At 41.8% G+C, this 16,598-nt stretch overlaps 1 protein-coding gene across 4 annotated transcripts in view; it reads right to left on the reverse strand.

Annotated features, from left to right (window-relative positions):
* Positions 1 to 897: 897 nt before the first annotated feature.
* Positions 898 to 16,598, reverse strand: part of VPS9D1 (VPS9 domain containing 1) — a 69,734-nt gene continuing 54,033 nt past the window's right edge. For all 4 annotated transcript variants that reach the window (XM_068128966.2, XM_068128968.2, XM_068128965.2 and 1 more), the window contains 7 exons: positions 16,135 to 16,220; positions 10,235 to 10,680; positions 8,657 to 8,777; positions 3,283 to 3,626; positions 2,544 to 2,628; positions 1,715 to 1,819; positions 898 to 1,327 (listed from right to left, as the gene is read on the reverse strand). In XM_068128966.2, the coding sequence (XP_067985067.2) occupies positions 1,222 to 1,327; positions 1,715 to 1,819; positions 2,544 to 2,628; positions 3,283 to 3,626; positions 8,657 to 8,777; positions 10,235 to 10,680; positions 16,135 to 16,220 (1,293 nt within the window). In that variant the 3' untranslated portion in view covers positions 898 to 1,221. The remainder of the gene's footprint in view (positions 1,328 to 1,714; positions 1,820 to 2,543; positions 2,629 to 3,282; positions 3,627 to 8,656; positions 8,778 to 10,234; positions 10,681 to 16,134; positions 16,221 to 16,598) is intronic.

Genomic DNA, 16,598 nt, shown 5'->3' on the forward strand with positions numbered 1-16,598 from the left:
GATAGATGTCATCATGAAGTTGATCAAATATATATAGCAATCATTAATTGCCAGGAAATCAACAATGAATTTAAAGATTTTTCCCACACCATCTCACAGATGTTAGCTTATGACTGCTCTGAATGTTCTGGATCCAATCAGACTTGTACAATTGTACATGTACAGAAACAAATTTGCAAAGAAAGGGGCCTGGTCCAAACTCGTGTGTATCCCTACTGTGCGCTGGAATATCTTGCTTCCAAACGTAAAGTAGCCATTATTCAAGAGAAATGGAATAGCGTCTTAAGTTTGTTTTCCTTAAGCTACATGAAGATGAGACTTTCCTCTACAGACCAGTATGCTCTTTTTAGACAGTAACGTATGTGTAAATATAGACTGTAATATTTACATCCAGTAAATGTTTTATCTTTCGCTCTGTCTGATACAGGTATGAATTTGTCATCTGGAATGTTCGTGTATAATGTGGAAAAATCACAAGTTGATCGACAATTAGCTCTACCCCTGTTGTCAATGCTATCAATTGCAGGGTTTGAATTATCAATGACCAAACACACATGCGCACACACGCACACTCCCTTTTGTATCTAAACAAAAAAATTTTGCAAAGCGATTTTGCTCTAAACAATGGAGAAATCAAGAAAATGCCCAAATATAAAGACCTCAAAATGAATTGAAAATTTCCTGGAATCTGAAGAGCGCCAAAATTGTTCCAGTGATAATTGGAGCAATGCAAATGATGAAGAAGAACCTTACAGTTATCTAAAAAACACATCGCTGGGAATATTATAACAAACGAACTGCAGTTGGAAGCTGTCCGGGGCACGGTGGAGATCCCGAAAAGAGCTTGGACCATGAACCCTCCTCTACCCCACCTCCCACCCACCCCGCCCACAACACCACTCACTTCCCCCCACTTACCAAAATGGAGAAGGATAATTCGAGACCTGGGGACAACTCCATTCCACCTTCTGAAACCCGCATATGGAGATAACAGCCAACACACCCACATGTCTGGATAACACCCCGTACATTATGTACCCTTTTGGATTATCGAGCACAATCTAGTTGATCAATTTAAGCGTAACCAAGAACAATGGAATTGACCATGATTGACCATTAAAATTGAAAACATAATTGGATCCAGTTTTTCGTATTCCCACTGAGAAAACAGTCTCTGGGGGCTGCAAGGCCTGACATAAAGTGCATGAAGTTCTCTTTCAGTTATTTTACTGAGGCACTTGTTCCCACAGGTGGAGCCAGGGTGCTGATGAAAGTGATGGCAGTTTGCAGGGAGGTGAGGCAGTAACCCTTCTCACCCAAAAGATCACTGAAACATAATAAAGAGCGTCGGATGCCTGTTATTCAAAATAGTAGCATTTTAAACAGAATGTGTGTCACCTTAAATACCCCCTCACCGCCACTAACCAACCCCCTCCAAATAAAACAAAAAGATGTCCAACATACATAATACGCTGACTGGCTGGTATTGAATTATCTGAAACATCTGAGTATTTAGACACCACAACTAAGTATTACCTAACTGCTTGTATAAGAATGCATTCACATATTCTTACGTCAACACCAATTTGGAAGCACCTTGCATCGGCATCTTTACAGAACTACTCTAACCTGTTGAATAACTGTTCGCATTTATTTTATTTAAAGTACTTACATTTATTTTATTTACTCTTTTTCATTTATTTAAAGTACCAACCTTTCAGAAATGAGCTCGCCCAGTGCAGCACATTCTGCAGGAAGTTGGACCAGCTGACTGCGTAGAACAACAAATGTCAGGATAGGTAGAAGGTCATCAGCTCCTCTGTAAAAATGATGGCACGCGGACACACCACCTGAATATTTGTCAATTAACATAACACTTGTAATGCACAAACATTCTTCACATGATTGTCAATATATTTCTATTTCTTCTTTCGTATGCAGCACAGGGCTGCTGGGTAGCATCATTGGCTGAGGGCGTGGCTGTGCCGCTGATGCAGTGCCCTCTGCTGGTTAGGGCAGGAACTTGTAATTTGTTCATGGCGCCGGCGATACCTCGCCTACTTTTCGTGAAGGACACAATGTGATCTTTAACGTCCACCAACGAATGCTGGCAGACAGGACGCCCGTTTAACGTCCATCAGAGGGACGGCACACACATTGTAGAATTATCCTGCTTGTGAAACACCAGGATGGCAGTTTATAGCTGCGTCGGGATTCAAACCCAGGCTAGACAGCTTAGAGTCGAGTGTGCGTACCTATAGGCCATCCTGCCAGACCCAATATATTTATACTGCAAACACTAAATAGAATAGCAGCTCGGTACCCACTTTCCATTGCAGCAGCTCGGTACCCACTTTCAGTTTACAAGACCTTTACTTATAAGTTCTAAAGATATTGCTTACTTTTGATTTTGGTGTTTTAGAAGAAACTCAGCACAATATAAAGCCGATGTGCACCTAGTAATACCAGTGTTATATATGAATTCCCCTCTTCCAGTTTGTCACAATTATGCTGCAATAGAGGTCACACCCAATGAGACTCACATTTTCTCAAAATCCCCATTGCTTGGCACTGCTTGCTCTCTCTGAAACTCCTCCACACATGTAGAAATCTGACGCATCACTCTGACTACGCACACACGCACGAAGAAAAAAGCACTAACTACAGGGAAATGATACAAAATATATTTATTATACATTTACTTCAAAAATGACAAGTGTGATAACCAACCAACCATTCCTTTTATGCCGCCAGGCTCATAGGAGCAGCCGAGGCAGTTTCATTGGCTAAGGAGTACAATCCTGGACGGGTCGCCACTCCGACTCAGGATACTTGAATGGCTTATTACCCCAATAAGCTGGTACTCATTTTGCCGACCTCAGAAGGCTGACAGGCTGAGTCAACCACCCGGTGTTATTTCAACAGCACAACAGGGGCTCAAACTCAAGACCCTGAGATCCTAAGCCAGCCACCTTAACCATTGAGCCAACACCAGGCTCAAGTGTGACAATATTTATATTAAATCAATAATAGGGCAGTTGGGATTGAATTGCTACTCAAAGTGATCAGTTTAAATATAACGCTTCCCCCTCCCAATCTCATAAGAGGTCAAGTGCATCGATCCTGGGAGGGAAGCATGACCAATTGAAGATGTGTCTAATGACAAAGATAGGCAGGTGACAAAATGTCTTCCCAATTCAAGACCAGGTCACAGTGTACCCAGTTACCATGAAGCTCCCTACCCCTCAATCACATTGATAATGCATCGTCTGGCTGAGTTACCGATGCATTCCAGCTTCCTCTGGGGACTATATAGAAGCAGAAGTCTTCTGAGCTCATCAATGGCCGCTTTGTAAGGCAACCTGTCATTGCTGACCACTTCTTGCACTCGTTTGCCCTCCTGATGATTGTGCATGTTGTCCACATGGTCTGTGGCGACACCGCCATGTTTGGTGTTATTTGAGACATCGTGAGTCATTGAAAATGATGGGCAGGAAGATGACGATGACATGGCCATTCCATGCACCAGCTGAAGTTGATAAGGCATGCCAAGGTCAGCTGGGAGTGCATTGGCATACCACGTGAGGCGCAGTGATAAGGCAGACTCTTGTTCTAAAGTCGCAAATCTGCACCAACACGGCCACACAAGTACGTGGGGTGGAAGATAGAGAAAAGGAAATTCATAGAGAATGGGTCAGATAGCCATCATAATTATATGTCAATAATTTTAATTTCTTACAGCCAACTTGAACTTTCAAACTTGTCTCCCCCTTAACTACAGACCTATTAACTTGCTACTAATCATCAGTAAGGTCATAAAATCCATCATTGCAGTTGACATAAAATCCTTCCATTTTTTCAACGGCCTAATTTCAGACTGTCAGTTCGGCTTCAGACAAGGTAACGCTACCCTGGGCATGCTACTTTTGCTCTCCCAACAATGGAAGGAAGGTCTCGATCTCAGATATGAGATCAGGGTCGTCTTTCTAGACACATCTCACATCTCAAGCATCCGATACAGTCTGGCATCCTGACTTGCTCTCCAAACTCTCTGCCTATGGCACTCATGGTTGCCTCCATACATGGCATCCAAGGTTGCCTCCTCTACTCTTCTAACCAATGTGTGGCTCTCAACCGGATCCTCTCAACTCCTCTCCTGGACAAGGCTGGAGTTTTCCAAGGCAGTGCCCTTGGGCTCACTCCTATTCCTAATCTTCAACAATCTCGACAAACATTCTGGAAAATCCTACTTTATCTCTTTACTGACGACTCCTCCCTCTGCTATAACATCCCTCATCCTTCAGATAGTCAAGCTGCAGCCTCTTCTCTCTCTGTAGACCTTGATAGAATCACAAGCTGGTCCTGCAATTGGAATATACTAGGGCATGCCCGTACTATATATAAGCTAGGACGTGCCCGTACGTGGGTGCCCGTTCCTTGCCAAAAAAAAAAAAAAAAAAAAAAAAATTTGTGTAGGGGTGTGTGTGTGTAAACATCCTAGGGCGTGCCCGTACGTGGGTGCAAAAAAACATGCGTGCAAACAACAACAACAAAAAAAAACTTTGAAACCACGTGGCAGTAACGACCACAGAACCCCCCCCCCTCTATTTACATGAATGGTTTGGTCCATTCGCAACGACCACAGAACCCCCCCCTCTATTTACATGCAATGGTTTGGTCCAAAGCGAACGGCTTGCAGTGTTTGGTAAAGAAATCGCCATAGCTCGGTAACTACTTCTCCGATTAATATGAAACCTTGAAAAGGCACATCCTCGGGTCCCCAGCAATATACCTGGCAAGTTTCAAGTATATCGGACCGGTAGTTGTCGAGAAACAGCGGTCACAGACAAACATACACACACACATACACACATACAAACACACAGAGATTACTGGAATTATAGATAGATTGGTCAATCCTGACAAATCTCACATTCTCACTCCATCGCTTCAAAAAAACAAACATCTGGCAAACCCTTCCATCTACTTCCCTAACAATCCTCTTGAAGAGTTCAGTCACTCAAATTTTTGGGCCTCACCATCAGCCGTGATTATTAGTCCCCTACCGGTGTACACCGGAGGGGACTATAGGTTTGCACGCCATCCCTCCGTCCGTCAGTCTGTCAGTCAGTCAGTCTGTCAGTCAGTCCGTCAGGCAAAGAACAGTTTTCCGGACTTTTTTTCTAAACGCTTAATGCTAATGATTTCAAACTTGGTACATGGTTTCCTCATGATAAGTTACAGATCAAGTTCGAACTTCATGACGTTTTGATCATTTTTAACAAAGTTATGGCACTTTGAACTTTGGGAATTCTGATAATTCTGATGATCCTTAACTCAGTGCCATTTTAAGTTTTAATTTCCTTTAAAAACCAATTTCTCTGCAATAATAGGACCGATTGAGATCAAATTTTCACCATAGGAGGGACTCGGTCTGTAGAATATTTTAATGGTAATTATGAGGTCACAGGTCACGTGGTTCGGCCGCCATATTGTTTTTCGTGAAAAAAGATCGAGGCCAAACTTTGCAGGCAGAATCGCATACCCATGACGAACAAAAAATTCAGCGAGCATGACGTCATGCATCACATGGTTTCAGAGTTATGACGTTTTTAAGCATGAACCTTTAAAACCGAGCCGCTCCCTCATTTTTGATCCAATCGAGGGGAAACTTCACAGATCTGTTCAGCACTAAAATGTCCTTTTGGAATTTGCGATAGGGCACGTGGTTTGGCAGATATCGTTAATTAAACGAAAATCTATTTTTTTTAAATGGATATCTCTTGTTTATTCTCGAGTTCTCCTCAAGCCGCACTGCGCGTCCTCAGCCTCGTCTCGCGAACGTCAAAAGCGCGACACAGCGCACGCTTTCGGGAGGGGCAGAGCCAAGCCGAGCAACATACATATATATATATATATATATATATATATATATATATATATATATATGTATATATATTGTTGCGGATATGAGGACTGTATTTTTTTTATTGTGTGTATTATTATGATTGTTTATTCTGCGCCTCCTGCCTCCGGAGCTGTGTAAAGGTCAAAGGGCGTCCCATAATTAGTCCATAGAGCATCCACACCACAGCCAATCATAGAATACCCCTGTTCGATAGTTATATCTTATTATGTGTTTTAGGGTAAGGCTGTGTCTCCCATTAATTGAAATACTCCATTGCACCAGTGAAAGAGATAGATTCCCTTCATTCCCACTCCCAAAATTTCCATTCCCCCTTTTCGTCAATTGCCATTCGCATTGCCAACTGCATTTTGGGCGGTTTTCTCTTCATCCGCCATTGACCACGAGGCAGGGTTGGGGAAGAAAGGCGTGTCTCCACCTCGTCATAGAGGGGAGGAGTGAGCCAGCCCCACTCGACCAACCATGAGCCAGGGGTTTGGCTAGAGAGGGCGGAGGAAGAGCGATCGGGGAGGTTCGCAAAGGTTGAGGGGCGGGGGCCTATATAACCCACGGCAGGGCGTTTCCCGGGGAGATGAGATTTTACAGGCAGAAGAGAGATGAGCCTTTACCGAGAGACGAGAGGGAGTCCAAGGAGTTGAGTCCAACCAAGAAGTCCAGAGTTGAACTGCAGCTCGAGCCACCGCAACTGCATTTGCTGCAGCTGGAGCCACCGAAACTGCAGCCACAGCAGCGTGAGGCCTGGACGGCAGTTTGGAGCAGGGCCGCGGAGGAGCGGCGGCTGCCCAACGAGTCAATCGTGCTGAAAGACCAGTGGACCTCCCTATCCAGCCAGCCATCCATCTCCCGCCAGTCCTATCATCATTCCCCGAGTGAGTCTGTCCTTGTTTGTTCTGCCCCTGGGTTAATTAAGACTGTAGGTAAGCTAGCGTTGCACTGTGTATCTAATCTCGTCTGTAAATAAACGTGACTGCTTTCGTCCTACTTATATGTGTAAATAATAAATCCAATTCCTCTTCTGTACGTCTTCTTCCTCTTTGTATTCGGTCGCTTTAGAGTTTTCCCGATTGAATAGCGGTGGCGCGATCCGGCCAAAGTTTGGGGCAAATCGGGTGTTGGTCGGGGAATAACTGTTCGGTCGCGGTTACACCACCACTCGGTCAAAATAACATCTTTAACCGCGTCCGTAACAATATATACACATCGATCATTGATCGTGAACCGGAAAATATAATAAATTACTGATATTTAGCGACTCAAAAGGTTCTTTATCAACAACTTATTTTCTCGTGCTTCTGTTGACCTGTCTGCAAGGTGTATAAATCGAAGTCCCAAGTGCGAATCACAGGTGAGCCCGTCCTGAGGTAATTAGCGATTGGGAACGATTCAGAACCTGTGGATAAATAACCCTTGGTAATTTCCCCAACAGTTTTCTGGACGACAGACTGCCGGTAGGGGACATGTATTGCAGCGCAATACTCAGAATGCTTGTTTTCTTGGCAAGCCACATACTGTATATTGTATCACCTCTTTTCTGGTCTTGCACCCCATGCCCTTTCAATGCCCTGCTCCCTCCCCACGTTTCTGCAGGGCACATGTGGTCCACGATCAACCTCTTTCTGGTGAAACTCCGAAAAGACAGACTCACTGCTCACCTCCCCTCATTTGTTACACTTTTTTCCCACCTGTGGGACCAACCTCCTCAGTCTTGTCAATCTCATTCTTCCCTCCAGGGCTTCATGACAGCTATTCACCACCATCTCAGGTCATCCCTCATCCACAACAATTATCTTTACTATCCCCATTAACCCTTCCCAAGTCCACCTCTTTCCAGGTTTCTAGTTTTCCCTTTGACTTCTGTGATTTAAAGTTTGCAGTTGTATTCATCTCGTTCACCCATGGTGTCCCCCTCCTTGCTCTCATTCTTCTCCACATCCCTTATCTCTTACCACCCCCTCCTCCACTCTATTCCGTGTCCTCCCAATCCTGCCCCTCTTTTTACTGTTCTTTTTATTCTATTCCATCCTGATTCATTCTGTGTTATAGCTTCTCCACAAGCCTCAACACTTTATTTTTTAAAAAGCCTTAACCGTCAACTGTGTCAGTTTTGATATGACTAAATATGAGTATATGTCCATTGCTCTATTGAGTCATCATAACTATAGTGTGTTGTGCGGATGGTACATCAGAGTATTTTAAATGAACAAACATGAAATTTTACAAATGTGTGTTCCATCACACAATGTTAAAGAGAAGCCTCGTTTTGTAATAATGAGCATTGGCATGCTAAACCATGGATAGTAAAAGATAAAGTGAGATTTAGTCATATCTCAATTAATGTTCATATCTCAATTGATGATGTATCTCAACACTGTTGGTGTCACTGATTCTCGCTTTGATCAATAGCAATACATGACATGATCACATATTGCATGTCCCTACCTAATCAAATCCTCTTACTAGCAGGTTATTGCATTCCTCCCCCACCTTCTCTCCCCTTCCTTGCTTGATGTATCCAACTATGGCTCCTCTGTCATAATGTTGACCTTTACCCTTTTTCATATTCGTCTTCCAGGAGTCTTGACTTTACATACACAAAAAAATATACAGTATCTTTTACCAAACAAAGCAATTTCATATTTTGGTCCTATGTTACACTTATTGCCACAGTTAGCAAGAACCGAGTCTGAAGACTTTAGTGTTGCTTGTCAAAGTCATTTAATCACACCAAACCTGAACAGCCTGAGAAGGTGATTCCAGAGGGGCTGGTAGAAGATCTCCTGAAGGATCTCTTTCCAGGCATTCACAGTCGACAAATGCTCAAACACCACTGTGAGGAGGTGTTCCATTCTGGCTATCAAGGAAATGAAAGAAAGGAATAAACAGAAAAGGTGCATGAAAAATAAAGCTACAGAAACACCACAATTTGACTATACCTGCTCACAGATGCAACACCACGATGAAGATGAATCAATGATACATGCCGAGTATGTGGATCTATATGAGATCGGACAATAAATCTGCAGGATTAAAGCAATAGAAAATTTTATTGTAAATGTACCAATATTATGTTTCGTGGTTGCCTTCAAAGTAATCTTCCTGGGAGTCTATACATGCTTGCCAATGTCACTGCCATGCTTAAAAGCACCCTTGGAAGTTGTTGTCTGAAAGGCCATTTAGCTCATTGGTCACAGCTCTCTGGAATCTGGACCTCTTCTATTGATGCCAAATGAGTTGCTCTTATTGGAGTTTTTGACGTCGGTAAAATCAAACCAACATTCTCACCCTTTCGATGTTTTCGTCTGTTTTGGCAATTGATGGATGTCCCAACCTCGCATTCTCATTCACCTCCATTCTCCCTTCTGTAAACTCTTGGCTCACTCAAACACACATGATGTACACTTGGTGAAAGTGTTCTTTTCATTTACTTTTACCAAAAACTTGATGATTATTCTCCGTTCCATAAATTTGTCATTCATATTCAAAACATGATTACAACACTTATAATTTTAACGAAACTCCAGGACGGCTACATAACACAACCAATCAATACAACGGCTAAAACAGTACTGACAGGAAGATTATGATAAATGCCAATGATGAAACCCGAGCCAGTGCTGCCACCAGTGAAGAAAAAAAACATCAGTCCTGGAACTTTATGGTCAGACCTCGTATTCACATTCGCAAGTTCTCCACCTTAAGTGATGTAGAGAATAATGTTACAAAACAAACAAGGAGATAGAAGTAAATTGAACAGAGGAGGAAGAGGAAATTTGGTCCATAGTGCCTGTGTTTTGGCCACACTATATTCATTTAGCTATCAGTTTATTTAGCAGCCTTATGTGCTGAATGATACAATGAGGATAAGTAAGTAGTATCAATTTATTTACTTAATCTCATTAGGGGTAGTGGGAGGAGAAATGGGGAGAATAGTAGAGCAGGCACAGGGACATCACCGAGGTGTTTTTTTGTTTTTCAGGAAACAAGGGATGAGGGATGAACAAACATCAACAGCACATTCACTTTTTGACTATACCTGCTGACAGACATTACAATCACTACACATGTATACCATCACCCATCCATACATAAGCTACCGACCAATACTGCCAAATTTGTATTTCCACCAAAAAAGAAAGCTTTCACAGCCACTTTTACTACAAATTGCCACGATACTAACTTACCATCAAATCAAATATACATAAAAACTGTAAGTATGTTTGTCATTCTTTTGCAAACCCTTTGTTATTAAAAACTATTTCATTATTTCAAGAAGTCACGTGTTTTGTGATTATTTTAAGAATTACTTACCCAAATGGGATTGAATGGTCCGAGCTATGGAAGCAGTTTCATCCAGCAGCAATGGTATGGACATCTCTTTTTCAGTTTGAAATAGTTTATTACCCTGCACATCCTGCTCTGCTTCTTGGCCAATTTTTCCATTATCCACCTGTGCTACTGAGCTTCTAAGATGAGGCTTGGTCATGATCCTCGAGTTGTCAACATGTTCCACTTCATTTTGTGAATATGAGGCAGGAAGAGAGGCTTCCATCTGCAGACCACCCTCTCCCTCTGTCTCAGTCTCAGTGCAATCAAGCAGTTCTGAAAATAAGTCTTTACTGGAGGTCTTTCCAGGAGTCTTAAGCCGATTTTGGTTTAAAAACCCCCATTGTACGGCAGTGATGTGCTTGTAGATGTCCGAGTACACGTTACACTGCCGCCAAGCAAGCTCTTTTGAAGCAGGATGGTCAGGACAACTGAGGAACGGCAAGTAGTGAAAAAAGAGCCATTATGAAATAGCAAGTCAATTCCTCATGAGATGGCAAGACAATTCCCCCATTTTAATTGCAATCCATGGGTAATTTGAACTAAAATAATGGAAGCTTAAGGAGCAAATGATATGTACAATTGTACAGCATATATAGTCCATGTGAAAAACGTTTTTGCTATTGGCTGGTGTTTTTTTTTTTTTTTTTTTGTATACTGAATCGAGGCTCGTGAAAGAGCTATTATATATAGTCCATGAGCTAGAGGGCCCCACCTAGCACCCTCCCTCCCCCCACCAATCAACGAAACTATATTTTTCTGAAACTTTGAAATGTACTGTTTGAGAAATTATATGTTAACATGCGATAAATTGGGACTCAGTATGGATTTTGAAAGACTGAAAGTTGCTATTTCCTGTTATGATGGTATATTGGTTACACTGTTATGTATATATTGTTATATTGTTATGATGGTATATTGGTTATATTGGATGTTATGATGGTTATACACGATGGTATACATAAGCAGCAGATTTTGCTTTTTAATCCAACCAAAGATGGCTGACTGGCGGCCTTTAACTACAGTGCATTCAGAAAGTATTCAGACCCCTTCACTTTTTTCACATTTTGTTATGTTGCAGCCTTATGCTGAAATCGTTTAAATTCATTTTTTCCCTCATCAATCTACACTCAATACCCCATAATGACAAAGAGAAAACAGGATTTTAGAAAGTTTTGCAAATTTATTAAAAATAAAAAACTGAAATATCACATTGACATAAGTATTCATACCCTTTGCTATGACACTTGAAATTTAGCTCAGGTGCCTCCCATTTCTCTTGATCATCTTTGAGATGTTTCTACACCTTCATTGGAGTCGACCTGCGGTAAATTCAATTGATTGGACATGATTTGGAAAGGCACACACCTGTCTATATAAGGTCTCACAGCTGACAATGCGTATCAGAGCAAAAACCAAGCCATGAGGTGGAAGGAACTGCCTGCAGAGCTCAGAGACAGGATTGTGTCGAGGCACAGATCTGGAGAAGCCTACAAAAAAATTTTCTGCTGCATTGAAGGTTCCCAAGAGCACAGTGGCCTCTATAATTCTTAAATGGAAGAAGTTTGGAACAACCAGGACTCTTCCTAGAGCTGGCCGCCCGGCCAAACTGAGCAATCGGGGGAGAAGGGCCTTGGTAAGAGAGGTGACCAAGAACCCGATGGTCACTCTGGCTGAGCTCCAGAGATCCTGTGTGGAGATGGGAGAAACTTCCAGAAGGACAACCATCACTGCAACACTCCACCGATCTGGGCTTTATGGCAGAGTGGCCAGACGAAAGCCAAACAGTCCAATCTTGGTTTCATCAGACCACAGAATCTTGTTTCTTACAGTCTGAGAGTCCCTTAGGTGCTTTTTTGCAAACTCCAAGCGGGCTTTCATGTGTCTTTCACTGAGGAGAGGCTTCCGTCTGGCCACTCTACCATAAAGCCCAGATCGGTGGAGATTTGCAGTGATGGTTGTCCTTCTGGAAGTTTCTCCCATCTCCACACAGGCTCTCTGGAGCTCAGCCAGAGTGACCATCGGGTTCTTGGTCACCTCTCTTACCAACGCCCTTCTCCCCAGATTGCTCAGTTTGGCTGGGCGGCCAGCTCTAGGAAGAGTCCTGATTGCTCCAAACTTCTTCCATTTAAGAATTATGGAGGCCACTGTGCTGTTGGGAACCTTCAATGCAGCAGAAAATTTTTTGTAGGCTTCCCCAGATCTGTGCCTCGACACAATCCTGTCTCTGAACTCTGCAGGCAGTTCCTTCAACCTCATGGCTTGGTTTTTGCTCTGATACGCATTGTCAGCTGTGAGACCTTATATAGACAGGTGTGTGCCTTTCCAAATCATGTCCAATCAATTGAATTTACCACAGGTGGACTCCAATCAAGGTGTAGAAACATCTCAAAGATGATCAAGAGAAATGGGAGGCACCTGAGCTAAATTTCAAGTGTCATAGCAAAGGGTATGAATACTTATGTCAAAGTGATATTTCAGTTTTTTCTTTTTAATAAATTTGCAAAACTTTCTAAAATCCTGTTTTCTCTTTGTCATTATGGGGGTATTGAGTGTAGATTGATGAGGGAAAAAATGAATTTAAACGATTTCAGCATAAGGCTGCAACATAACAAAATGTGAAAAAAGTGAAAGGGTCTGAATACTTTCTGATGCACTGTAGTTAAAGGCCGCCAGTCAGCCATCTTTGGTTGGATTAAAAAACAAAATCTTCTGCTTATGTATTCCATCGTGTATAACCATCATAACATCCAATATAACCAATAAAAAAAAAAAAGAAAAAAAAAAGAAAATAGCACCAAAATCCAATATAACCAATATACCATCATAACAATATAACAATCTATCTATAATTCCAGCAATCTCTGTGTGTCTGTGTGTCTGTGTGTCTGTGTGTCTGTGTGTCTGTGACCGCTGTTTCTCGACAACCACGGGTCCGATATACTTTAAACTTGCCAGGTATATTGCTGGGGACCCGAGGATGTGCCTTTTCAAGGTTTGAAATTAATCGGACAAGTACTTACCGAGCTATGTCCAAAAAACGCTTCAACCAATCAGAGAGCAGCGAGCTATCACGTGTGCCGAACCGTTAATGCAATGCAAGCGTTAATGCGTTAATGCAAGGCTTTTCTTTTTTCCCCTCTTCTCTTTCTACTTTTCCTTGCGATTAAATTGCAAACAGCCAAAATACGTTGGCGCTAATTGAATAATTGGCCATTAACACTAAAATAATCGTAACTGCGATATGCCAACTTCCGGACAGTGAAGCCTTCCCTGTTGTTGTTGTTTGCAGCAGCTGTTTGCAGCAAGGCAAGGCTTTTCTTTTTTTCCCTCTTCTCTTTCTACTTTGCCTTGCGATTAAATTGCAAAAAGCCAAAATACGTTGGCGCTAATTGAATAATTGGGCATTAACACTAAAATAATCGTAACTGCGATATGCCAACTTCCGGACAGTGAAGACTTCACTGTTGTTGTTGTTTGCAGCAGATGTTTGCAGCAAGGCAAGGCTTTTCTTTTTTTCCCTCTTCTCTTTCTACTTTTCCTTGCGATTAAATTGCAAACAGCCAAAATACGTTGGCGCTAATTGAATAATTGGCCATTAACACTAAAATAATCGCGTACGGGTAGCGTTATTTTTTTTTTTTAGCAAGGAACGGGCACCCACGTACGGGCAATGCCCTAGTATATACAAAACAGTATAACCAATATACCATCATAACAGAGGAAATAGCACCTTTCAGTCTTTCAAAATCCATACTGAGTCCCAATTTATCGCATGTTAACATATAATTTCTCAAACAGTACATTTCAAAGTTTCCAAAAAATATAGTTTCGTTGATTGGTGGGGGGGGGGGGGGGGGGGGGAGAAGGGGTGAGGGGGGGGGGGCCCTCTAGCTCATGGACTATTATTGGTATTTGATTTTCATGAACATGAACACATCTGAGAGTATTCTGAAGTCCATTGTAAGCAAGACAATCTGAACAAATAAAAATACAATGTATGTATGTATACAAAGTACAGTGCTGTGCAGAAGTCTTAGGCCACCATGAAAATAAACATTTTTATTGTCACATTGGCATATTTTGATAAATAAATGGTATTATTACCTATGCCAAAGAAGGTGGACAGAGGTTATTCTTTCACCCGTTTGTCTGTCTGTCTGACATACTGCCTTCTCTTTGTTCCAGAAACTTGAAACTTAGACTCAACACTCTAAAGTACCTTTCCCCACTGATTGGCATCTCAACTCTGATGTTCATGGGCATATTTCAGTCTCTTGGCTTTGTTACCTTTATGCAGAAAGGTATTTTTGACAGAACTTGCCCATGAAGACAACTTTTGAAAAGAGACCCTCTGACAGTCCACGAGTCCACTTGAACATCTGTCAATGTCTGTGCCTGTTCTTGTGTAAGTTCAGCACTTCGATTTTTCCGCATTCCTTAAGGAACATATTTTTGAGAATTGCTCATTTGTTTTGCTGCGTTTTTGGCCTATCGATCTGTTTTCCATCTGATTCACTTCTCCAGTCTCATTATTAGTCAGGGCCCTTAGGGATATTTTTGTTCAAATTCTTCCAAAAGCATCAAATTTGGCGCAGATGTTGCCCATGCCATACTCTTTCGATTTTTGACGGGCGCCAAGGGCGGTATGATCCGGGGACCATACCGGTCCATCCCGCCATGTCACCTGACCTATGACGTCATAATTAGGATATGCATCCAATCACATGGCGTACTATAAGTGGTCAAAGTTCAAAATGAATCGATCGAAAAATGAAGGCAGGGATCCATTTTAAAGGTTTTCATAAAATCCAATATGGCCGCCAGGTCACATGACCTATGACGTCATATTTATGACATGTATACAATCATGTATACATGAACCCGGATCATGATCGCACAAAAATTAAACAAAAGGATATGGCATACAGTTCATAAAACATCAAAATCCGTACCTTTGTAATTAGACTGATGAACTGCATATGCCTGAAAATTAGGAAATAGACATGTAAATATTTCCTCTAATTGTCAAAAATAAGGTCAGAGTTCGATTACGCAACCCAGAAACATAAAATGGTGAACCTCACGTAAATCTTGACAAAAAACTCAAAAACCGACATGTTTGACTCAAAAATGACCTTTAAGATGACCTTGAGGGTTGACCTTGACCTCGAATCATCAAAATAACATCATAATTGGATTCCTCAACCTCGAAAACCCCTGAAAAGTGGTATCATACATGATTCCAACCCTTTTGGTTATTTAACTGATTTTCCTCTAATCCGGGTGGCGGCCATTTAGTATTTCGCCAATATGGGGCCCCCCGGGGGTGGGGGGGCGCCCGTCAAAAATCGAAAGAGTATGGCATGGGCAACATCTGGGCCAAATTTGGTGCTTTTGTAGAATTTGAACCAAACGGCCCCAAAATATCCTGAAGGGCCCTGACTATATGCCTCAATATTGTTTCTTGAACACCGCATCTGGAAATATCTGTTTTGTGGGATATTTCTCTCTAGGAATTGCCTTCTTGCTGTAAAATCATTATTTTGAGTCTTGTCGACTTTGATATATTGGGCATGGTGTGGGTTTATATTAGAAATTGCAAGAAATTACAAATTTGTGAGAAAAATGTGATGGCCAAGGACTTTTGCGCACACACACACACACACACACACACACACACACACACACACACACACACACACACACACACACACACACACACACACACACACACACACACACACACACACACACACACACACACACACACACACACACACACACACACACACACACACACACACACACACACACACAAGTCTCACATTGAAAATAAGATATTTTAACCACATTTGTAAAGCAGTGATGCACAAATCTTCTACCTGAACACAACTGCAACAAGGCTGCTTGCAGGATCCGCATCATCAGTATCATATTGCAGCCCACAGCACCAGTTATTCAGCCAACTCTGTATAAGTACAGCAGTTAAAAAAAACAATAGAAGATACAAACGCATCACTAATATCGGTTGTTTTTGGTATCGAAAATGACAGAAAGAGAACACGAACCATAAATACCTTGTTATCCAACAGAAGCAGAAGTTTATGAATGCATAACTTATGATTTATTTATTGTTCATGAACATGCATGTATGACACACTGTACAGGTGTCCCAAAAAGACCTGGACAAATTTGGTTGTCAATATATTTAGTATCATAAATGATACAACGATACCCTTTGTTTTATACGATAAAGAAACTCAGTTGTCTTTATTTTCAGGTCTGGCAGTTTAATGTAAAAGAAAATTGCGACTCCACAGGAGAATGCTCAGTGTGTTGAATGGTT

Source organism: Myxine glutinosa, chromosome 9, assembly GCF_964187855.1.
Source record: "Myxine glutinosa chromosome 9, kmMyxGlut1.1, whole genome shotgun sequence".
Classification (NCBI taxonomy): domain Eukaryota; kingdom Metazoa; phylum Chordata; class Myxini; order Myxiniformes; family Myxinidae; genus Myxine; species Myxine glutinosa.